Here is a 26,995-nt window from a genome sequence, read left to right on the forward strand (position 1 = left end):
TTATCATCCCTGCCATATTAGACATCACAACCACTCCCTTCCTTATCATCCCTAGCATATTAGACGTCACAACCACTCCCTTCCTTATCATCCCTGCCATATTAGATGTCACAACCACTCCCTTCCTTATCATCCCTTAGCATATTAGACGTCACAACCACTCCCTTCCTTATCATCCCTGCCATATTAGATGTCACAACCACTCCCTTCCTTATCATCCCTAGCATATTAGACATCACAACCACTCCCTTCCTTATCATCCCTAGCATGTTAGACATCACATCCACTCCCTTCCTTGTCATCCCTAGCATATTAGGCATCACAACCACTCCCTTCCTTATTATCCTACTGCATTAGAAGTCACAACCACTCCCTTCCTTATCATCCCTACCATATTAGACGTCACAACCACTCCCTTCCTTATCATCCCTAGCATATTAGACATCACAACCACTCCCTTCCTTATTATCCTACTGCATTAGAAGTCACAACCACTCCCTTCCTTATCATCCCTACCATATTAGACGTCACAACCACTCCCTTCCTTATCATCCCTAGCATATTAGACATCACAACCACTCCCTTCCTTATCATCCCTACCATATTAGACATCACAACCACTCCCTTCCTTATCATCCCTAGCATATCAGATGTCACAACCACTCCCTTCCTTGTCATCCCTAGCATATTAGACATCACAACCACTCCCTTCCTTATTATCCTACTGCATTAGAAGTCACAACCACTCCCTTCCTTATCATCCCTGCCATATTAGATGTCACAACCACTCCCTTCCTTATCATCCCTTAGCATATTAGACGTCACAACCACTCCCTTCCTTGTCATCCCTACTATATTAGACATCACAACCACTCCCTTCCTTATCATCCCTAGCATATTAGACATCACAACCACTCCCTTCCTTATCATCCCTAGCATGTTAGACATCACATCCACTCCCTTCCTTGTCATCCCTAGCATATTAGACATCACAACCACTCCCTTCCTTATCATCCCTGCCATATTAGATGTCACAACCACTCCCTTCCTTATCATCCCTAGCATATTAGACATCACAACCACTCCCTTCCTTATTATCCTACTGCATTAGAAGTCACAACCACTCCCTTCCTTATCATCCCTACCATATTAGACGTCACAACCACTCCCTTCCTTATCATCCCTAGCATATTAGACATCACAACCACTCCGTCCTTATCATCCCTACCATATTAGACATCACAACCACTCCCTTCCTTATCATCCCTAGCATATCAGATGTCACAACCACTCCCTTCCTTGTCATCCCTAGCATATTAGACATCACAACCACTCCCTTCCTTATTATCCTACTGCATTAGAAGTCACAACCACTCCCTTCCTTATCATCCCTAGCATATTAGAAGTCACAACCACTCCCTTCCTTATCATCCCTAGCATATTAGAAGTCACAACCCACTCCCTTCCTTGTCATCCCTAGCATATTAGACATCACAACCACTCCCTTCCTTATTATCCTACTGCGTTAGAAGTCACAACCACTCCCTTCCTTGTCATCCCTAGCATATTAGACATCACAACCACTCCCTTCCTTATCATCCCTGCCATATTAGATGTCACAACCACTCCCTTCCTTATCATCCCTAGCATATTAGACATCACAACCACTCCCTTGCTTATTATCCTACTGCATTAGAAGTCACAACCACTCCCTTCCTTATCATCCCTACCATATTAGACGTCACAACCACTCCCTTCCTTATCATCCCTAGCATATTAGACATCACAACCACCCCTTCCTTATCATCCCTACCATATTAGACATCACAACCACTCCCTTCCTTATCATCCCTAGCATATCAGATGTCACAACCACTCCCTTCCTTGTCATCCCTAGCATATTAGACATCACAACCACTCCCTTCCTTATTATCCTACTGCATTAGAAGTCACAACCACTCCCTTCCTTATCATCCCTAGCATATTAGAAGTCACAACCACTCCCTTCCTTATCATCCCTAGCATATTAGAAGTCACAACCCACTCCCTTCCTTGTCATCCCTAGCATATTAGACATCACAACCACTCCCTTCCTTATTATCCTACTGCGTTAGAAGTCACAACCACTCCCTTCCTTGTCATCCCTAGCATATTAGACATCACAACCACTCCCTTCCTTATCATCCCTGCCATATTAGATGTCACAACCACTCCCTTCCTTATCATCCCTAGCATATTAGACATCACAACCACTCCCTTGCTTATTATCCTACTGCATTAGAAGTCACAACCACTCCCTTCCTTATCATCCCTACCATATTAGACGTCACAACCACTCCCTTCCTTATCATCCCTAGCATATTAGACATCACAACCACCCCCTTCCTTATCATCCCTACCATATTAGACATCACAACCACTCCCTTCCTTATCATCCCTAGCATATCAGATGTCACAACCACTCCCTTCCTTGTCATCCCTAGCATATTAGACATCACAACCACTCCCTTCCTTATTATCCTACTGCATTAGAAGTCACAACCACTCCCTTCCTTATCATCCCTAGCATATTAGACGTCACAACCACTCCCTTCCTTATCATCCCTAGCATATTAGAAGTCACAACCCACTCCCTTCCTTGTCATCCCTAGCATATTAGACATCACAACCACTCCCTTCCTTATTATCCTACTGCGTTAGAAGTCACAACCACTCCCTTCCTTATCATCCCTAGCATATTAGATGTCACAACCACTCCCTTCCTTATCATCCCTAGCATATTAGATGTCACAACCACTCCCTTCCTTATTATCCTACTGCGTTAGAAGTCACAACCACTCCCTTCCTTATCATCCCTACCATATTAGACATCACAACCACTCCCTTCCTTATCATCCCTAGCATATTAGACATCACAACCACTCCCTTCCTTGTCATCCCTAGCATATTAGATGTCACAACCACTCCCTTCCTTATCATCCCTAGCATATTAGATGTCACAACCACTCCCTTCCTTATCATCCCTACCATATTAGACATCACAACCACTCCCTTCCTTGTCATCCCTACTATATTAGACATCACAACCACTCCCTTCCTTATCATCCCTAGCATATTAGACATCACAACCACTCCCTTCCTTATCATCCCTGCCATATTAGACATCACAACCACTCCCTTCCTTATCATCCCTAGCATATTAGACGTCACAACCACTCCCTTCCTTATCATCCCTGCCATATTAGATGTCACAACCACTCCCTTCCTTATCATCCCTTAGCATATTAGACGTCACAACCACTCCCTTCCTTATCATCCCTGCCATATTAGATGTCACAACCACTCCCTTCCTTATCATCCCTAGCATATTAGACATCACAACCACTCCCTTCCTTATCATCCCTAGCATGTTAGACATCACATCCACTCCCTTCCTTGTCATCCCTAGCATATTAGGCATCACAACCACTCCCTTCCTTATTATCCTACTGCATTAGAAGTCACAACCACTCCCTTCCTTATCATCCCTACCATATTAGACGTCACAACCACTCCCTTCCTTATCATCCCTAGCATATTAGACATCACAACCACTCCCTTCCTTATTATCCTACTGCATTAGAAGTCACAACCACTCCCTTCCTTATCATCCCTACCATATTAAACGTCACAACCACTCCCTTCCTTATCATCCCTAGCATATTAGACATCACAACCACTCCCTTCCTTATCATCCCTACCATATTAGACATCACAACCACTCCCTTCCTTATCATCCCTAGCATATCAGATGTCACAACCACTCCCTTCCTTGTCATCCCTAGCATATTAGACATCACAACCACTCCCTTCCTTATTATCCTACTGCATTAGAAGTCACAACCACTCCCTTCCTTATCATCCCTGCCATATTAGATGTCACAACCACTCCCTTCCTTATCATCCCTTAGCATATTAGACGTCACAACCACTCCCTTCCTTGTCATCCCTACTATATTAGACATCACAACCACTCCCTTCCTTATCATCCCTAGCATATTAGACATCACAACCACTCCCTTCCTTATCATCCCTAGCATGTTAGACATCACATCCACTCCCTTCCTTGTCATCCCTAGCATATTAGACATCACAACCACTCCCTTCCTTATCATCCCTGCCATATTAGATGTCACAACCACTCCCTTCCTTATCATCCCTAGCATATTAGACATCACAACCACTCCCTTCCTTATTATCCTACTGCATTAGAAGTCACAACCACTCCCTTCCTTATCATCCCTACCATATTAGACGTCACAACCACTCCCTTCCTTATCATCCCTAGCATATTAGACATCACAACCACTCCCGTCCTTATCATCCCTACCATATTAGACATCACAACCACTCCCTTCCTTATCATCCCTAGCATATCAGATGTCACAACCACTCCCTTCCTTGTCATCCCTAGCATATTAGACATCACAACCACTCCCTTCCTTATTATCCTACTGCATTAGAAGTCACAACCACTCCCTTCCTTATCATCCCTAGCATATTAGAAGTCACAACCACTCCCTTCCTTATCATCCCTAGCATATTAGAAGTCACAACCCACTCCCTTCCTTGTCATCCCTAGCATATTAGACATCACAACCACTCCCTTCCTTATTATCCTACTGCGTTAGAAGTCACAACCACTCCCTTCCTTATCATCCCTAGCATATTAGATGTCACAACCACTCCCTTCCTTATCATCCCTAGCATATTAGATGTCACAACCACTCCCTTCCTTATTATCCTACTGCGTTAGAAGTCACAACCACTCCCTTCCTTATCATCCCTACCATATTAGACATCACAACCACTCCCTTCCTTATCATCCCTAGCATATTAGACATCACAACCACTCCCTTCCTTGTCATCCCTAGCATATTAGATGTCACAACCACTCCCTTCCTTATCATCCCTAGCATATTAGATGTCACAACCACTCCCTTCCTTATCATCCCTACCATATTAGACATCACAACCACTCCCTTCCTTGTCATCCCTACTATATTAGACATCACAACCACTCCCTTCCTTATCATCCCTAGCATATTAGACATCACAACCACTCCCTTCCTTATCATCCCTGCCATATTAGACATCACAACCACTCCCTTCCTTATCATCCCTAGCATATTAGACGTCACAACCACTCCCTTCCTTATCATCCCTGCCATATTAGATGTCACAACCACTCCCTTCCTTATCATCCCTTAGCATATTAGACGTCACAACCACTCCCTTCCTTGTCATCCCTACTATATTAGACATCACAACCACTCCCTTCCTTATCATCCCTAGCATATTAGACATCACAACCACTCCCTTCCTTATCATCCCTAGCATGTTAGACATCACATCCACTCCCTTCCTTGTCATCCCTAGCATATTAGATGTCACAACCACTCCCTTCCTTATCATCCCTAGCATATTAGATGTCACAACCACTCCCTTCCTTATCATCCCTACCATATTAGACATCACAACCACTCCCTTCCTTGTCATCCCTACTATATTAGACATCACAACCACTCCCTTCCTTATCATCCCTAGCATATTAGACATCACAACCACTCCCTTCCTTATCATCCCTGCCATATTAGACATCACAACCACTCCCTTCCTTATCATCCCTAGCATATTAGACGTCACAACCACTCCCTTCCTTATCATCCCTGCCATATTAGATGTCACAACCACTCCCTTCCTTATCATCCCTTAGCATATTAGACGTCACAACCACTCCCTTCCTTGTCATCCCTACTATATTAGACATCACAACCACTCCCTTCCTTATCATCCCTAGCATATTAGACATCACAACCACTCCCTTCCTTATCATCCCTAGCATGTTAGACATCACATCCACTCCCTTCCTTGTCATCCCTAGCATATTAGACATCACAACCACTCCCTTCCTTATCATCCCTGCCATATTAGATGTCACAACCACTCCCTTCCTTATCATCCCTAGCATATTAGACATCACAACCACTCCCTTCCTTATCATCCCTAGCATGTTAGACATCACATCCACTCCCTTCCTTGTCATCCCTAGCATATTAGGCATCACAACCACTCCCTTCCTTATTATCCTACTGCATTAGACATCACAACCACTCCCTTCCTTATCATCCCTAGCATATTAGACATCACAACCACTCCCTTCCTTATCATCCCTAGCATATTAGACATCACAACCACTCCCTTCCTTATCATCCCTAGCATATTAGACATCACAACCACTCCCTTCCTTATCATCCCTACCATATTAGACATCACAACCACTCCCTTCCTTATCATCCCTAGCATATCAGATGTCACAACCACTCCCTTCCTTGTCATCCCTAGCATATTAGACATCACAACCACTCCCTTCCTTATTATCCTACTGCATTAGAAGTCACAACCACTCCCTTCCTTATCATCCCTAGCATATTAGACGTCACAACCACTCCCTTCCTTATCATCCCTAGCATATTAGAAGTCACAACCCACTCCCTTCCTTGTCATCCCTAGCATATTAGACATCACAACCACTCCCTTCCTTATTATCCTACTGCGTTAGAAGTCACAACCACTCCCTTCCTTATCATCCCTAGCATATTAGATGTCACAACCACTCCCTTCCTTATCATCCCTAGCATCTTAGACATCACAACCACTCCCTTCCTTATCATCCCTAGCATATTAGATGTCACAACCACTCCCTTCCTTATTATCCTACTGCGTTAGAAGTCACAACCACTCCCTTCCTTATCATCCCTACCATATTAGACATCACAACCACTCCCTTCCTTATCATCCCTAGCATATTAGACATCACAACAACTCCCTTCCTTGTCATCCCTAGCATATTAGATGTCACAACCACTCCCTTCCTTATCATCCCTAGCATATTAGATGTCACAACCACTCCCTTCCTTATCATCCCTAGCATATTAGACATCACAACCACTCCCTTCCTTATCATCCCTAGCATATTAGAAGTCACAACCCACTCCGTTCCTTGTCATCCCTGCCATATTAGACATCACAACCACTCCCTTCCTTATTATCCTACTGCGTTAGAAGTCACAACCACTCCCTTCCTTATCATCCCTAGCATATTAGATGTCACAACCACTCCCTTCCTTATCATCCCTAGCATATTAGACATCACAACCACTCCCTTCCTTATCATCCCTAGCATATTAGACATCACAACCACTCCCTTCCTTTTCATCCCTAGCATATTAGACATCACAACCACTCCCTTCCTTATCATCCCTAGCATATTAGACATCACAACCACTCCCTTCCTTATCATCCCTACCATATTAGACATCACAACCACTCCCTTCCTTATCATCCCTAGCATATTAGGCATCACAACCACTCCCTTCCTTATTATCCTACTGCATTAGACATCACAACCACTCCCTTCCTTATCATCCCTAGCATATTAGACATCACAACCACTCCCTTCCTTGTCATCCCTACCATATTAAACGTCACAACCACTCCCTTCCTTATCATCCCTAGCATATTAGACATCACAACCACTCCCTTCCTTATCATCCCTACCATATTAGACATCACAACCACTCCCTTCCTTATCATCCCTAGCATATCAGATGTCACAACCACTCCCTTCCTTGTCATCCCTAGCATATTAGACATCACAACCACTCCCTTCCTTATTATCCTACTGCATTAGAAGTCACAACCACTCCCTTCCTTATCATCCCTAGCATATTAGACGTCACAACCACTCCCTTCCTTATCATCCCTAGCATATTAGAAGTCACAACCCACTCCCTTCCTTGTCATCCCTAGCATATTAGACATCACAACCACTCCCTTCCTTATTATCCTACTGCGTTAGAAGTCACAACCACTCCCTTCCTTATCATCCCTAGCATATTAGATGTCACAACCACTCCCTTCCTTATCATCCCTAGCATCTTAGACATCACAACCACTCCCTTCCTTATCATCCCTAGCATATTAGATGTCACAACCACTCCCTTCCTTATTATCCTACTGCGTTAGAAGTCACAACCACTCCCTTCCTTATCATCCCTACCATATTAGACATCACAACCACTCCCTTCCTTATCATCCCTAGCATATTAGACATCACAACAACTCCCTTCCTTGTCATCCCTAGCATATTAGATGTCACAACCACTCCCTTCCTTATCATCCCTAGCATATTAGATGTCACAACCACTCCCTTCCTTATCATCCCTAGCATATTAGACATCACAACCACTCCCTTCCTTATCATCCCTAGCATATTAGAAGTCACAACCCACTCCGTTCCTTGTCATCCCTGCCATATTAGACATCACAACCACTCCCTTCCTTATTATCCTACTGCGTTAGAAGTCACAACCACTCCCTTCCTTATCATCCCTAGCATATTAGATGTCACAACCACTCCCTTCCTTATCATCCCTAGCATATTAGACATCACAACCACTCCCTTCCTTATCATCCCGAGCATATTAGACATCACAACCACTCCCTTCCTTTTCATCCCTAGCATATTAGACATCACAACCACTCCCTTCCTTATCATCCCTAGCATATTAGACATCACAACCACTCCCTTCCTTATCATCCCTACCATATTAGACATCACAACCACTCCCTTCCTTATCATCCCTAGCATATTAGACATCACAACCACTCCCTTCCTTATCATCCCTACCATATTAGACATCACAACCACTCCCTTCCTTGTCATCCCTAGCATATTAGACGTCACAACCACTCCCTTCCTTATCATCCCTAGCATATTAGATGTCACAACCACTCCATTCCTTATCATCCCTAGCATATTAGACATCACAACCACTCCCTTCCTTGTCATCCCAAGCATATTAGACGTCACAACCACTCCCTTCCTTGTCATCCCTAGCATATTAGACATCACAACCACTACCTTCCTTATCATCCCTAGCATATTAGACATCACAACCACTCCCTTCCTTATCATCCCTAGCATATTAGACATCACAACCACTCCCTTCCTTATCATCCCTAGCATATTAGACATCACAACCACTCCCTTCCTTATCATCCCTAGCATATTAGACATCACAACCACTCCCTTCCTTATCATCCCTAGCATATTAGAAGTCACAACCCACTCCGTTCCTTGTCATCCCTACCATTTTAGACATCACAACCACTCCCTTCCTTATCATCCCTAGCATATTAGACGTCACAACCACTCCCTTCCTTATTATCCTACTGCATTAGACGTCACAACCACTCCCTTCCTTATCATCCCTACCATATTAGACATCACAACCACTCCCTTCCTTATCATCCCTAGCATATTAGACATCAAAACCACTCCCTTCCTTACTATCCTACTGCATTAGACGTCACAACCACTCCCTTATCATCCCTAGCATATTAGACATCACAACCACTCCCTTCCTTATCATCCCTAGCATATTAGACATCACAACCACTCCCTTCCTTATTATCCTACTGCATTAGACGTCACAACCACTCCCTTCCTTATCATCCCTACCATATTAGACATCACAACCACTCCCTTCCTTATCATCCCTAGCATATTAGACATCAAAACCACTCCCTTCCTTACTATCCTACTGCATTAGACGTCACAACCACTCCCTTATCATCCCTGCCATATTAGATGTCACAACAACTCCCTTCCTTATCATCCCTAGCATATTAGACGTCACAACCACTCCCTTCCTTGTCATCCCTACTATATTAGACATCACAACCACTCCCTTCCTTGTCATCCCTACCATATTAGACATCACAACCACTCCCTTCCTTATTATCCTACTGCATTAGAAGTCACAACCACTCCCTTCCTTATCATCCCTAGCATATTAGACGTCACAACCCCTCCCTTCCTTGTCACCCCTAGCATATTAGACGTCACAACCACTCCCTTCCTTATCATCCCTAGCATATTAGACATCACAACCACTCCCTTCCTTATCATCCCTAGCATATTAGACATCACAACCACTCCCTTCCTTATCATCCCTAGCATATTAGACATCACAACCACTCCCTTCCTTATCATCCCTAGCATATTAGACATCACAACCACTACCTTCCTTATCATCCCTAGCATATTAGACATCACAACCACTCCCTTCCTTATCATCCCTAGCATATTAGACATCACAACCACTCCCTTCCTTATCATCCCTGCCATATTAGATGTCACAACCACTCCCTTCCTTGTCATCTCTACCATATTAGACATCACAACCACTCCCTTCCTTTTCATCCCTAGCATATTAGACATCACAACCACTCCCTTCCTTATCATCCCTAGCATATTAGACATCACAACCACTCCCTTCCTTATCATCCCTAGGATATTAGACGTCACAACCACTCCCTTCCTTATCATCCCTAGCATATTAGACATCACAACCACTCCCTTCCTTATCATCCCTAGCATATTAGACGTCACAACCACTCCCTTCCTTATCATCCCTAGCATATTAGACATCACAACCACTCCCTTCCTTATCATCCCTAGTATATTAGACGTCACAACCACTCCCTTCCTTATCATCCCTAGTATATTAGAAGTCACAACCACTCCCTTCCTTATCATCCCTAGCATATTAGACATCACAACCACTCCCTTCCTTATCATCCCTAGCATATTAGACATCACAACCACTACCTTCCTTATCATCCCTAGCATATTAGACATCACAACCACTACCTTCCTTATCATCCCTAGCATATTAGACATCACAACCACTCCCTTCCTTATCATCCCTAGCATATTAGACATCACAACCACTCCCTTCCTTATCATCCCTAGCATATTAGACATCACAACCACTCCCTTCCTTATCATCCCTAGCATATTAGACATCACAACCACTCCCTTCCTTATCATCCCTACCATATTAGACATCACAACCACTCCCTTCCTTATCATCCCTAGCATATCAGATGTCACAACCACTCCCTTCCTTGTCATCCCTAGCATATTAGACATCACAACCACTCCCTTCCTTATTATCCTACTGCATTAGAAGTCACAACCACTCCCTTCCTTATCATCCCTAGCATATTAGACGTCACAACCACTCCCTTCCTTATCATCCCTAGCATATTAGAAGTCACAACCACTCCCTTCCTTGTCATCCCTAGCATATTAGACATCACAACCACTCCCTTCCTTATTATCCTACTGCGTTAGAAGTCACAACCACTCCCTTCCTTATCATCCCTAGCATATTAGACATCACAACCACTACCTTCCTTATCATCCCTAGCATATTAGACATCACAACCACTCCCTTCCTTATCATCCCTAGCATATTAGACATCACAACCACTCCCTTCCTTATCATCCCTAGCATATTAGACATCACAACCACTCCCTTCCTTATCATCCCTAGCATATTAGACATCACAACCACTCCCTTCCTTATCATCCCTACCATATTAGACATCACAACCACTCCCTTCCTTATCATCCCTAGCATATCAGATGTCACAACCACTCCCTTCCTTATCATCCCTAGCATATTAGACATCACAACCACTCCCTTCCTTATTATCCTACTGCATTAGAAGTCACAACCACTCCCTTCCTTATCATCCCTAGCATATTAGACATCACAACCACTCCCTTCCTTATCATCCCTAGCATATTAGAAGTCACAACCCACTCCCTTCCTTGTCATCCCTAGCATATTAGACATCACAACCACTCCCTTCCTTATTATCCTCCCGTTAGAAGTCACAACCACTCCCTTCCTTATCATCCCTAGCATATTAGATGTCACAACCACTCCCTTCCTTATCATCCCTAGCATCTTAGACATCACAACCACTCCCTTCCTTATCATCCCTAGCATATTAGATGTCACAACCACTCCCTTCCTTATTATCCTACTGCGTTAGAAGTCACAACCACTCCCTTCCTTATCATCCCTACCATATTAGACATCACAACCACTCCCTTCCTTATCATCCCTAGCATATTAGACATCACAACAACTCCCTTCCTTGTCATCCCTAGCATATTAGATGTCACAACCACTCCCTTCCTTATCATCCCTAGCATATTAGATGTCACAACCACTCCCTTCCTTATCATCCCTAGCATATTAGACATCACAACCACTCCCTTCCTTATCATCCCTAGCATATTAGAAGTCACAACCACTCCGTTCCTTGTCATCCCTGCCATATTAGACATCACAACCACTCCCTTCCTTATTATCCTACTGCGTTTAGAAGTCACAACCACTCCCTTCCTTATCATCCCTAGCATATTAGATGTCACAACCACTCCCTTCCTTATCATCCCTAGCATATTAGACATCACAACCACTCCCTTCCTTATCATCCCAAGCATATTAGACATCACAACCACTCCCTTCCTTTTCATCCCTAGCATATTAGACATCACAACCACTCCCTTCCTTATCATCCCTAGCATATTAGACATCACAACCACTCCCTTCCTTATCATCCCTACCATATTAGACATCACAACCACTCCCTTCCTTATCATCCCTAGCATATTAGACATCACAACCACTACCTTCCTTATCATCCCTACCATATTAGACATCACAACCACTCCCTTCCTTGTCATCCCTAGCATATTAGACGTCACAACCACTCCCTTCCTTATCATCCCTAGCATATTAGATGTCACAACCACTCCATTCCTTATCATCCCTAGCATATTAGACATCACAACCACTCCCTTCCTTGTCATCCCAAGCATATTAGACGTCACAACCACTCCCTTCCTTGTCATCCCTAGCATATTAGACATCACAACGACTACCTTCCTTATCATCCCTAGCATATTAGACATCACAACCACTCCCTTCCTTATCATCCCTAGCATATTAGACATCACAACCACTCCCTTCCTTATCATCCCTAGCATATTAGACATCACAACCACTCCCTTCCTTATCATCCCTAGCATATTAGACATCACAACCACTCCCTTCCTTATCATCCCTAGCATATTAGAAGTCACAACCCACTCCGTTCCTTGTCATCCCTACTATTTTAGACATCACAACCACTCCCTTCCTTATCATCCCTAGCATATTAGACGTCACAACCACTCCCTTCCTTATTATCCTACTGCATATTAGACATCACAACCACTCCCTTCCTTATCATCCCTACCATATTAGACATCACAACCACTCCCTTCCTTATCATCCCTAGCATATTAGACATCAAAACCACTCCCTTCCTTACTATCCTACTGCATATTAGACATCACAACCACTCCCCTTATCATCCCTAGCATATTAGACATCACAACCACTCCCTTCCTTATCATCCCTAGCATATTAGACATCACAACCACTCCCTTCCTTATTATCCTACTGCATTAGACGTCACAACCACTCCCTTCCTTATCATCCCTACCATATTAGACATCACAACCACTCCCTTCCTTATCATCCCTAGCATATTAGACATCAAAACCACTCCCTTCCTTACTATCCTACTGCATTAGACGTCACAACCACTCCCTTATCATCCCTGCCATATTAGATGTCACAACCACTCCCTTCCTTATCATCCCTAGCATATTAGACATCACAACCACTCCCTTCCTTGTCATCCCTACTATATTAGACATCACAACCACTCCCTTCCTTGTCATCCCTACCATATTAGACATCACAACCACTCCCTTCCTTATTATCCTACTGCATTAGACATCACAACCACTCCCTTCCTTATCATCCCTAGCATATTAGACGTCACAACCACTCCCTTCCTTATCACAACCACTCCTTCCTTATCATCCCTATTAGACATCACAACCACTCCCTTCCTTATCATCCCTAGCATATTAGACATCACAACCACTCCCTTCCTTATCATCCCTAGCATATTAGACATCACAACCACTCCCTTCCTTATCATCCCTAGCATATTAGACATCACAACCACTCCCTTCCTTATCATCCCTAGCATATTAGACATCACAACCACTCCCTTCCTTATCATCCCTAGCATATTAGACATCACAACCACTCCCTTCCTTATCATCCCTAGCATATTAGACATCACAACCACTCCCTTCCTTATCATCCCTAGCATATTATCATCCCTAGCATATTAGACATCACAACCACTCCCTTCCATCCCTACCATATTAGACATCATCCCTATCATCATATTAGACATCACAACCACTCCCTCCCTTCCTTATCATCCTTCCTTATCATCCCTAGCATATTAGACATCACAACCACTCCCTTCCTTATCATCCCTAGCATATTAGACATCACAACCACTCCCTTCCTTATCATCCCTAGCATATTAGACATCAACAACCACTACCCTTCCTTATCATCCCTACATATCACAACCACTCCCTTCCTTATCATCCCTAGCATATTAGACATCACAACCACTCCCTTCCTTATCATCCCTAGCATATTAGACATCACAACCACTCCCTTCCTTATCATCCCTAGCATATTAGACATCACAACCACTCCCTTCCTTATCATCCCTAGCATATTAGACATCACAACCACTCCCTTCCTTATCATCCCTAGCATATTAGACATCACAACCACTCCCTTCCTTATCATCCCTATATTAGACATCATCATCCCTACCATATTAGACATCACAACCACTCCTTATCATCCCTAGCATATTAGACATCACAACCACTCCTTCCTTATCATCCCTAGCATATTAGACATCACAACCACTCCCTTCCTTATCATCCCTACCATATTAGACATCACAACCACTCCCTTCCTTATCATCCCTAGCATATTAGACATCACAACCACCACTCCCATTCCATATATCATCCACTATCATCCCTACCATATTAGACATCACAACCACTCCCTTCCTTATCATCCCTAGCATATTAGACATCATCAACCACTCCACAACCACTTCCTTATCATCCCTAGACATATTTCCTTATCATCCCTAGCATATTAGAAGTCACAACCCACTCCGTTCCTTGTCATCCCTACCATATTAGACATCACAACCACTCCCTTCCTTATCATCCCTAGCATATTAGACGTCACAACCACTCCCTTCCTTATCATCCTACTGCATTAGACATCACAACCACTCCCTTCCTTATCATCCTACCATATTAGACATCACAACCACTCCCTTCCTTATCATCCCTAGCATATTAGACATCAAACCACTCCCCTTCATCCCTTATATTAGACATCACAACCATCCCTATCATCCATATTAGACATCACAACCACTCCCTTCCTTATCATCCCTAGCATATCATCCCTGCATCCCTATATTAGACATCACAACCACTCCCTTCCTTATCATCCCTAGCATATTAGACATCACAACCACTCCCTTCCTTATCATCCCTAGCATATTAGACATCACAACCACTCCCTTCCTTATCATCCCTAGCATCAGACATCACAACCACTCAACCTTCTTCCTTATCATCCCTAGCATATTAGAAGTCACAACCCACTCCGTTATCCCTACCATTTTAGACATCACAACCACTCCCTTCCTTATCATCCCTAGCATATTAGACATCACAACCACTCCCTTCCTTATCATCCCTAGCATATTAGACATCACAACCACTCCCTTCCTTAGACATCATCCCTTCCTTATCATCCCTAGCATATTAGACATCACAACCACTCCCTTCCTTATCATCCCTAGCATATTAGACATCACAAACCACTCCCTTCCTTATCATCCCTAGCATATTAGACATCACAACTCCCTTCCTTATCATCCCTAGCATATTAGACATCACAACCACTCCCTTCCTTATCATCCCTAGCATATTAGACATCACAACCACTCCCTTCCTTTATCATCCCTAGCATATTTAGACATTCACAACCCACATCCCTAGCATATTAGAAGTCACAACCCACTCCGTTCCTTGTCATCCCTACCATTTTAGACATCACAACCACTCCCTTCCTTATCATCCCTAGCATCATCACAACCACTCCCTTCCTTATCATCCCTAGCATATTAGACATCACAACCACTCCCTTCCTTATCATCCCTAGCATATTAGACATCACAACCACTCCCTTCCTTATCATCCCTAGCATATTAGACATCACAACCACTCCCTTCCTTATCATCCCTAGCATATTAGACATCACAACCACTCCCTTCCTTATCATCCTACATCCCTAGCATATTAGACATCACAACCACTCCCTTCCTTATCATCCCTAGCATATTAGACATCACAACCACTCCCTTCCTTATCATCCCTAGCATATTAGACATCACAACCACTCCCTTCCTTATCATCCCTAGCATATTAGACATATTAGACATCACAACCACTCCCTTCCTTATCATCCCTACCATATTAGACAGCATATTAGACATCACAACCACTCCCTTCCTTATTATCCTACTGCATCACAGATATTAGACATCACAACCACTCCCTTCCTTATCATCCCTAGCATATTAGACATCACAACCACTCCCTTCCTTATCATCCCTAGCATATTAGACATCACAACCACTCCCTTCCTTATCATCCCTACCATCATCCCTTCCTTATCATCCCTGCATATTAGACATCACAACCACTCCCTTCCTTATCATCCCTAGACATATTAGACATCACAACCACTCCTTCCTTATCATCCCTAGCATATTAGACACAACCACTCCCTTCCTTGTCATCCCTACCATATTAGATATCAATTAGAAGTCACAACCACTCCCTTCCTTATCATCCCTAGCATATTAGACGTCACAACCCCTCCCTTCCTTTGTCATCCCTAGCATATTAGACGTCACAACCACTCCCTTCCTTATCATCCCTTTATCCATATTAGATATCATATTAGACATCACAACTCCCTTCCTTTTCATCCCTAGCATATTAGATATTAGACATCACAACCACTCCCTTCCTTAGTCATCCCTAGCATATTAGACATCACAACCACTCCATCCCTAGCCATATTACAACCACTCCCTTCATTATCATCCCTAATATTAGACAACTCCCTTTATTAGACATCCCTGCCATATTAGATATCACAACAACTCCCTTCCTTTTCATACCTAGCATATTAGACGTCACAACCCACTCACAACCCCACTCCCTTCCTTGTCATCCCAAGCATCCCAAGCATATTAGACATCACAACCACTCCCTTCCTTATTTTCCTACCACGTTAGAAGTCACTAGAAAGTGTAGTCTCTATAAATTATAGAAATAATGACTCCAATGTCAACCCATTGATGTTAGGCTCATGCATGTTTTGTTGCATCCAATGGCAGTGTCCGCGATCAGGTAACGTAACAAACCGCTTGTGGATTTGACAGTTCTAACACAGTTCCACCTCGGACACCTCCAAAATAACTGCTATGTCAATCTGATTTAATCTAGTCCTAGGTCACACTGGCCAGTTTGCTATTGCGGAGTTCAGATGGTCTTGTCTTGTCATGGATGACTCACATTGACTGGACTCACTCACTTTCCTCCAAGGATGATGATGCTCTGAAATGGCTTTTTAATCATTCTCCAAAAGTAATGCTAATTAAGATGGTATACAACAACTTAAGAGGGAAGGTACACACACACACAACACACACGGGGCTGAGTGAAAATATAAGCATAGTGGGTCGCTAGGTTTAATTATTCTCTGGTTTAAGATGGAATCTAAATGGCTATCTAAATGGAAAGTGTTGGTTAATTACAGATCAGTCGGCGGTACGGTGGCTTGGAAAGGTCAAACATATGGAGGTCTATAAAAAGGTATAATTAACACTAGGAGAAGGGGGTTGAGAGGGTGTGGGAGGTTGGTTTGGGATGGGGCATGGGTTGGAGGGTAGCAAGGGCATCATCAGGAACACAGGAAACAGTCAAGGGCATGTCACTAGAGCCTTCCTCACTGCATTTCTTTGTTTTTTAAAGACGTGTCATAACGCTTCTCTTCCTCTCTGAGCCTCGTCACCTTGACCTCATCACAATACGTATTATTTCACTCTTCCATTTGCAGTCTACGCTCTGCATAATCTCTATTCGATGATTAACGGATATTCCTTTAGAATGGGAATGTACATTATGCTGTGTATTTTTCTGCCACAGTGAGATCTCTCAGAGTGACTGCATCAGGAACATAAGAAACCATGCATTCCTCTCTCCACAGCTTGGCTGAGATGTAAGTGTCGCACGCACGCACGCACGCACGCACGCACACCAATTACAGAACTTTCATCTCAAAATTGTCAAGGTTTCAGTTGGTGAGATAACGTTTTGTTCCATTGGAGGCCATGGATTAGACTGTGTTGTCTCCTACCCTGATAAGCTCTGATGTTACTGTAATACACTGGTTAATGTGAAGATTTGTGGTTCATTGAACCTTGAATGAGCCATTATCTAAATCCATTAGTCTGCCTTGTATGAGCCATTATCTAAAGCCATTAGTCCGCATTGAATGAGCCATTATCTAAAATCAATAGTCTACCTTGAATGAGACATTATCTTAAACCCATTAGTCTGCCTTGAATGATCCATTATCTAAATCCATTAGTCTACCTTGAATGATCCATTATCTAAATCCATTAGTCTGCCTTGAATGAGCCATTATCTAAAGCCATTAGTCTACCTTGAATGAGCCATTATCTAAATCCATTAGTCTGCCTTGAACACAACAATGCATGCAGAATATAATTGACTTACTTTATCCTCTTCATTCCTAGATATAACATTACTGTAACAAAAACATTTAAAAGTATGAGTCACAAGTACACTCATGAGTAAAAATATATGTTACTTGATTGGGCTATTGGAAATCAATGTTAACTTTTTTTTTAAATAAATGTTAATATTGCTCTGTTTTCTGTTATTCCTTAGACAGATACAGAACATCAGAAATCTGATCAGTATAGAGAAGGGGGCCTTCACTGATCTGCCCAGGCTGAGATACCTGTAAGCCTTTATTACAAGTACAGTATATTGTTAGTTACCATACAACTGTAATTCCAGGTACAATACCTGTTTGTCAATGTTCAATTTATATATATATGTACCTCTGTTTCTTTCTTCATCTCCTCTTTCCCACCTTCTCCTCTTTTCTCTCTCCCAGGAGTATCTGTAACACAGGAATAATACATTTTCCTGACTTCTCCACCATGTCCTCTTTGGTGATACTGGATAACTTCTTCCTGTACGTATACAGAACTTGACCCACTTGAAACTGGATTACAAGTTGATGTTGGTCTACCTTATATTTTAAAATCATATGTTATGATAATATAGCTTCACCCATTTTAAGATAATATACACTTAACCCCAGTGTTGCCCTGCAATTTCAATTCCAATTTTTCTCACTGAAAAGGAACTGACCCTGGTCTGTGACATGACATGTTCAGTGGCCAGGCACTGATATTTAGTATCTCTTCTCTACTCTTTGCTTCTTTCTGCTCATCTCACCTCTCCTCTTCTCCTCTCCCCTTTTCTCTCTTATCCTCTCCTCCTCATTTCTGTGTTCAGTGAGCTGGGAGATAACATGCATCTCGACAGCATACCTGCCAATGCCTTTCAAGGTATCACAGAGGAGAGTGTGTACATGTGAGTATCAGTACAATACTATGACTTATTTTCAGCCATACTTCAAACAGCCATACTTTCTTGAGCAAATTACTTGTTTTGTGGGCTTTAATTTTCTCAGCACGTGTTCAGATCATTGATTAGAGAGTTCTCTCATCTAGGCGTTTCATGTAACCTAAGAATCGTTTCACTGCTGATTTCATTTAACCTCATCTAATTGGTTGCAGTAACCATTATAATTGTCATTGAGTCCAGGTTTAGGACAGCACTTGTAAATTGTGTATGTCTGCAAGCAATTGTAAATCGGCGAAGCTGACATTGACAACCAATTCAAATGAAATGCTTAGAAATGTTTTTCTTCCAGGAAAATTATAAAAAATGGATTCAAGGAAATCAGGTCACACGCTTTCAACGGAACAAATCTGGATAAACTGTATGTATTCCCCTCAAACAATCAACATTTCTCTCCGATGCTGCTGAGTTTCAGTTGTTACAACAATGTGCCTGAAACACACACACGCACACATCCTCTCTCTCAGCAGGAGCTGCTGTTGTGAGTTTTTCTAAGCCTGTTGGGCTGTTGTTTCAGAGTTGTGTCGAAGGCTTGGGTTAATCAAAGAAACTCAATGTACCAGTAAATAAATGTCTTGTGAGACAAAACATTGATTGGGTGCCCCGTTGTTTATTTTACCCCCTTGCCACGCTGAGGCGTCAGCGGCGTCTTGGTCTCGCCAGAATCGCTTTCAAGGAGTCTAAACAAACAAAGCTTAATAAGTTAGTTAGTTAGTTGAGATGAGGATCAGTTGGGCATCCATAGAAAAGCGTAGGTTTTAGAGAAGAAAAAAACAAAAAAGGGACAAATATCAGAATCCAAAAGCAAAACGCCCATATTTCACTCATTTATTGTAAGTATATAACTGTCATGGCTTGTGCTCATCTGTGATGAAGACAAACATGACCTCATCCCATGTATTTGACTGTTTTCTTGTGTAGGATTCTGAAAGGAAACAGGTATCTGAGGAACATCCATGAAGATGCCTTTGAGGGGGCCTCAGGGCCAATTATGCTGTAAGTGAATACTTCCTTTGACAACCATAATGTAAAATTCACCTTCAGTATAATAATCCATTCCTATAATATAAACGTCCTTCCTGCCACACTGACCTCCACAGAGCCCCAGTATTTCCTGTTTCACACCCTTCCTGCCACACTGACCTCCACAGAGCCCCAGTATTTCCTGTTTCACACCCTTCCTGCCACACTGACCTCCACAGAGCCCCAGTATTTCCTGTTTCACACCCTTCCTGCCACACTGACCTCCACAGAGCCCCAGTATTTCCTGTTTCACTACCTATAAAGGACAATGTCAAACATACACATTAGTTATACCTTTAACAAAGATTACATAGACAACATCTGACTACGGATCCATTTTTATCATAGAGAACTTGTGGTTTATGGTGCATTGGAGGGATTTCTTAGGCATAATGATTATTCATCCATGTTCAACACTACAAGGCTTATGCTGTAATCTACGATTTGTCGACCAGGTCTATCTCAGTATTTATGAGATTGTAATGGTATGCATGTTGTCTAGTCTAGTAGTGTTGTTTTTTTGCACCCTGCTTTACTTTGTTAATATCTTTAAAAAAATAGTGTTAATAACTTCTTATTGCTGCAGGGTCATTATTGAGTAGCTTGGATGAAAGGTGCCCAGAGTAAACGGCCTGCTCCTCAGTCCCAGTTGCTAATATATGCATATTATTATTAGTATTGGATAGAAAACACTCGGAAGTTTCTAAAACTCTTTTAATGATGTCTGTGAGTATAACATAACTCATATGGCAGGCAAAAACCTGAGAAGAAATCTGAACAGGAAGTGAGAAATCTGAGGTTGATCGATTTTCAACCCAGCCCCTATTGAATTCACAGTGGGGTATGGATGAAGTTGCACTTCCTAGGGCTTCCACTAGATGTCAACCGTCTTTAGAAACTTGAATGAGGCAGTTACTGTGTTGTGAGGCTGAATGGGAGCTGAATGAGCCAGGTGTCTGGCAGAGAGTCATGGGCTGGTCACGCACAGACAAAGGAATTCTCCGGTTGGAACTTTATTGAAGATTTATGATAACACCCTAAAGATTGATTCTATACTTAGTTTGACAAGTTTCTTCGACCTGTAATATAACTTTTGGAATTTTTCGCCCAACATTCGGATGGACCTGCACGAGCGTTTGGATTTGTGTACTAAACGTGCTAACAAAAGTAGCTACTTGGAAATAAATAATGGACATTATCGAACAAATCTGACACAGCGGTTGCATTAAGGAGAGGTATATCTATAATTCCATGTGTATAACTTTTATATCCATCTACATTTATGAGTATTTCTGTTGAATTGATGTGGCTATGCAAAATCACTGGATGTTTGTAAACTCATGTGTAAACTCATATTTTTTTAATATAAATATGAACTTTATCAAACAAAACATACATGTATTGTGTAACATGAAGTCCTATGGGTGTCATCTGATGAAGATCATCAAAGGTTAGTTATTAATTTTATCTCTATTTGTGCTTTCTGTGACTCCTCTCTTTGGCTGGATAAATGGCTGTGTTTTTCTGTGAGTTGGTGGTCACCTAACATAAGTTTGTGGTGCTTTCGCTGTAAAGCCTATTTGAAATCGGACACTGTGGTGGGAGTAACAACGAGATTACCTTTAAAACAGTATAAGATACATGTATGTTTGAGAAATTTTAATTATGAAATTTCTGTTTTGAATTTGACGCCCTCCACTTTCACTGGCTGTTGTCATATCATCCCGTTAATGGGATTGCAGCCCTAAGTAAATTATGTTAGGGTGAAAGGTTAGGGTTAGCTCTGGGGTGGTAAGTAGCCCAGTGACTAAGGAGTTAGACTTATTTGCCTGTTGGCATCCCAGGCCGGACCATGAGGGAAAAAAAGGGGGATATTGCTCTGGCAACTGGAGTGCTGCTGGGTTCACATCCTAACAACAATCCCCTACTGTTGGGGCATTGATCAAGGCCCCACAACATACTCTCCATCCATTGCAAATTTTTTATGTTTTCATTTTATCCCCCCCCCCTCCCTTCGGAGGACAAATATCTTAGTTTTGTTTTTTACAGCTTTTTTGCTAAACATACATACATTTTACCTACACATTTTACATACACATTTTGCATGGTAGTTATATATATATAACATCAAGACATTACCAAACAAACTCTTTAATCCCACCTATCACCATAGACCTCCCTTGTTTGGTTTCCATGTGCCATACATTTTTAATTGTGCTGTGATGTTTTACAAAAAAATTGAATCGTTCTAATTGTATATTATCCACAGTGTAACGGTTTTCTTCCTGGGAAGGAGCGGAGGACCAAAATGCAGCGTGGTTATTGTTAAGCATCTTTAATAAAGACGAAAACGTAAACACTATACAAATACAAAATAAGAAACCGTGGCAAAACCGAAACAGTCCTAACTGGTGCAGAGAACACAGAAACAGGAAACAATCACCCACAAAATACCCAAAGAATATGTCTGCCTAAATATGGTTCCCAATCAGAGACAACAATAAACACCTGCCTCTGATTGAGAACCACTCTTGGCAATCATAGACTTACCTAGACAACTACACTGAACACAACCCCATAAATCTAATAAACCCCTAGACAAGGCTACACACAATAAATCACCCATGTCACACCCTGGCCTAACGAAAAATAATAAAGAAAACACAGATAACTAAGGCCAAGACGTGGCACACAAATTGTGAGAAAAAGATGAAAACCTTTCCTATGAGTATTATTATATTATTTATTGACTGACTATGGCTTTCCAAATCACCCAACACTGCTACAGTGCCTTGCGAAAGTATTCGGCCCCCTTGAACTTTCCGACCTTTTGCCACATTTCAGGCTTCAAACATAAAGATATAAAACTGTATTTTTTGTGAAGAATCAACAACAAGTGGGACACAATCATGAAGTGGAACGACATTTATTGGATATTTCAAACTTTAACATATCAAAAACTGAAAAATTGGGCGTGCAAAATTATTCAGCCCCCTTAAGTTAATACTTTGTAGCGCCACCTTTTGCTGCAATTACAGCTGTAAGTTGCTTGGGGTATGTCTCTATCAGTTTTGCACATCGAGAGACTGAAATCTTTTCCCATTCCTCCTTGCAAAACAGCTCGAGCTCAGTGAGGTTGGATGGAGAGCATTTGTGAACAGCAGTTTTCAGTTCTTTCCACAGATTCTCGATTGGATTCAGGTCTGGACTTTGACTTGGCCATTCTAACACCTGGATATGTTTATTTTTGATCCATTCCATTGTAGATTTTGCTTTATGTTTTGGATCATTGTCTTGTTGGAAGACAAATCTCCGTCCCAGTCTCAGGTCTTTTGCAGACTCCATCAGGTTTTCTTCCAGAATGGTCCTGTATTTGGCTCCATCCATCTTCCCATCAATTTTAACCATCTTCCCTGTCCCTGCTGAAGAAAAGCAGGCCCAAACCATGATGCTGCCACCACCATGTTTGACAGTGGGGATGGTGTGTTCAGGGTGATGCGCTGTGTTGCTTTTACGCCAAACATAACGTTTTGCATTGTTGCCAAAAAGTTCAATTTTGGTTTCATCTGACCAGAGCACCTTCTTCCACATGTTTGGTGTGTCTCCCAGGTGGCTTGTGGCAAACTTTGAACGACACTTTTTATGGATATCTTTAAGAAATGGCTTTCTTCTTGCCACTCTTCCATAAAGGCCAGATTTGTGCAATATACGACTGATTGTTGTCCTATGGACAGAGTCTCCCACCTCAGCTGTAGATCTCTGCAGTTCATCCAGAGTGATCATGGGCCTCTTGGCTGCATCTCTGATCAGTCTTCTCATTGTATGAGCTGAAAGTTTAGAGGGACGGCCAGGTCTTGGTAGATTTGCAGTGGTCTGAGCTTGGGAAATCTTTTTGTATCCAAATCCGGCTTTAAACTTCTTCACAACAGTATCTCGGACCTGCCTGGTGTGTTCCTTGTTCTTCATGATGCTCTCTGCGCTTTTAACGGACCTCTGAGACTATCACAGTGCAGGTGCATTTATACGGAGACTTGATTACACACAGGTGGATTGTATTTATCATCATTAGTCATTTAGGTCAACATTGGATCATTCAGAGATCCTCACTGAACTTCTGGAGAGAGTTTGCTGCACTGGAAGTAAAGGGGCTGAATAATTTTGCACGCCCAATTTTTCAGTTTTTGATTTGTTAAAAAAGTTTGAAATATCCAATAAATGTCGTTCCACTTCATGATTGTGTCCCACTTGTTGATTCTTCACAAAAAAATACAGTTTTATATCTTTATGTTTGAAGCCTGAAATGTGGCAAAAGGTCGCAAAGTTCAAGGGGGGCAAATACTTTCGCAAGGCACTATGTTTTTCTATTTAAGCCAGTTCTTTTCAGCCAATTTGTATCTTTAATATATGGCAGGCAAACAAGTTCCCTCCTTCTCCCTTTTCCACTTGCCTCCATTTTTGTGGAAGTGTTGCAATCAGTTGGTTGTAAATTTGGATTGAGCAGATATTCCCAGATATTTTCAATAACTGCATATGTGACATAACTCCTCCATTTCTATTTGTAATATCATGAATAAATATAATCACATTTTGAAACATTTTTTCCATTACAAATGTTTTTATATTAATCAATATATCTGAGTTTATCCATAACATTCGTTGTAATATTTGTTATATATTTTCTGGAGGATAAAACTGATATTGTAACCAGCTTTGTATGGCTTGTTGAAGAAACGTCGATAATTGCATTTTCAATTAGTTGGAAATGAGAAGTTGTAATCTGAATGAAGGCAAAAAAGTAATTTTTGAACAAAGGATGAGCTTTCATTTATTTTCGTCCGATCGGGGGGGGGGGGTGAAGAGAACAAAAGACAATTTTCAGTTGTTTGCCATAACTATAGACAATTAAGTTTCTATTGTTTCTATTGTAAAAAACACTGGTGTTTACTGTATGTTTGTTGTCCAGTGACATCTCCTCCACAGCTCTCCACACCCTCCCCCGTCGAGGCTTGGGACATTTGAAGGTCCTGATTGCCCGTTCTACCCCTTACCTGAAGACTCTACCCCCTCTGGAAAGCCTCTTAGAGCTAGAGGTGGCAGAGGTCACTTACCCCAGCCATTGCTGTGCCTTCCACACTTGGCGACGCAAACACAGGTAGGTACACATCACATATTGGTACACACACAGTTTGACATTCAAGAGCCTACTATAACCTTCCTGTTTGTTTTTCTCCTTATCCATCCAAAGGGAAAAAGTTGTCCTTGCACTCTCTCCAAACCTCAGAAGGCTGTGCGATGACGATAAAATCATGTAAGACAATTATTGCACCATGTATCAGGGGAAAGTTCTCTACACATGTAGCGGTCTCTATTGACAGTGTAACGGCTTTCGTCTGGTGGAAGAGAAGCGGACCAAAATGCAGCGTGGTGGCTATTCATGTTCTTTAATAAATGACTCGACATGAAATAGCTACACAAAACAATAAATGTGTGAAAACCTAATACAGCCTATCTGGTGACAATAAACACAGAGACAGGAATAATCACCCACGAAACACTCAAAGAATATGGCTGCCTAAATATGGTTCCCAATCAGAGACAACGATAAACACCTGCCTCTGATTGAGAACCACTCCAGACAGCCATAGACTTTGCTAGATACCCCCACTAAGCCACAAACCCAATACCTAACAAAAACCCCAAGACAAAACACACCACAATAAACCCATGTCACACCCTGGCCTGACCAACTAAACGCAGACAAACACAATATACTTCGACCAGGGCGTGACAGACAGGCTGTTTTTTAACCATTGATTGCACATTTTCTTTTCTTTTTTTGGTCTCAAATTATCTGCTCAATGTTGTCTTCCCCTTTTCTACAGGGACCCATCAGCAGACAATGTAACAGACCTGTATGACATCAACCTCCAATACCCAGACCTGCAGCTGAGCCTGTGTCCTGGACCCTTCCAGTGCACCCCAGAGCCTGATGCCTTCAACCCCTGTGAGGACCTGCTGGGGTACTCCTTCCTCCGTGCAGTCACCTGGCTCATTACGGTGTTCGCTGTGGCTGGGAACATGACCGTGCTGATTGTACTGATCACCAGGTAAAGGGTTTTGACTAGGTGGTGTACAGCTACGACAGGAAGTGACTTAGTAGCAAGTTAGGAAAACTTACGCAGCAGGTTAGTTGAATGAACAGAGCAGGTTAGGATAATTAGGTTAAGGTTAGGAAAAGGCTTAAGGTTAGCTAAAATAATCTCCTAACCTGCTACTGTCACGTGT

The 26,995-nt window shown here is 42.2% G+C and overlaps 1 protein-coding gene across 1 annotated transcript in view; it reads left to right on the plus strand.

Moving 5' to 3' along the window:
• LOC135511865 (lutropin-choriogonadotropic hormone receptor-like) overlaps positions 1–26,995 on the plus strand; it is a 50,663-nt gene that overhangs the window by 16,306 nt on the left and 7,362 nt on the right. The window contains 10 exon segments of the mRNA XM_064933365.1: positions 18,152–18,202; positions 18,204–18,224; positions 18,920–18,994; positions 19,152–19,232; positions 19,559–19,636; positions 19,980–20,048; positions 20,609–20,683; positions 25,674–25,862; positions 25,956–26,018; positions 26,593–26,817. Coding sequence (XP_064789437.1) covers positions 18,152–18,202; positions 18,204–18,224; positions 18,920–18,994; positions 19,152–19,232; positions 19,559–19,636; positions 19,980–20,048; positions 20,609–20,683; positions 25,674–25,862; positions 25,956–26,018; positions 26,593–26,817 — 927 coding nt within the window.

The sequence above is a fragment of the Oncorhynchus masou genome, chromosome 24, assembly GCF_036934945.1.
Source record: "Oncorhynchus masou masou isolate Uvic2021 chromosome 24, UVic_Omas_1.1, whole genome shotgun sequence".
Taxonomy (NCBI): domain Eukaryota; kingdom Metazoa; phylum Chordata; class Actinopteri; order Salmoniformes; family Salmonidae; genus Oncorhynchus; species Oncorhynchus masou.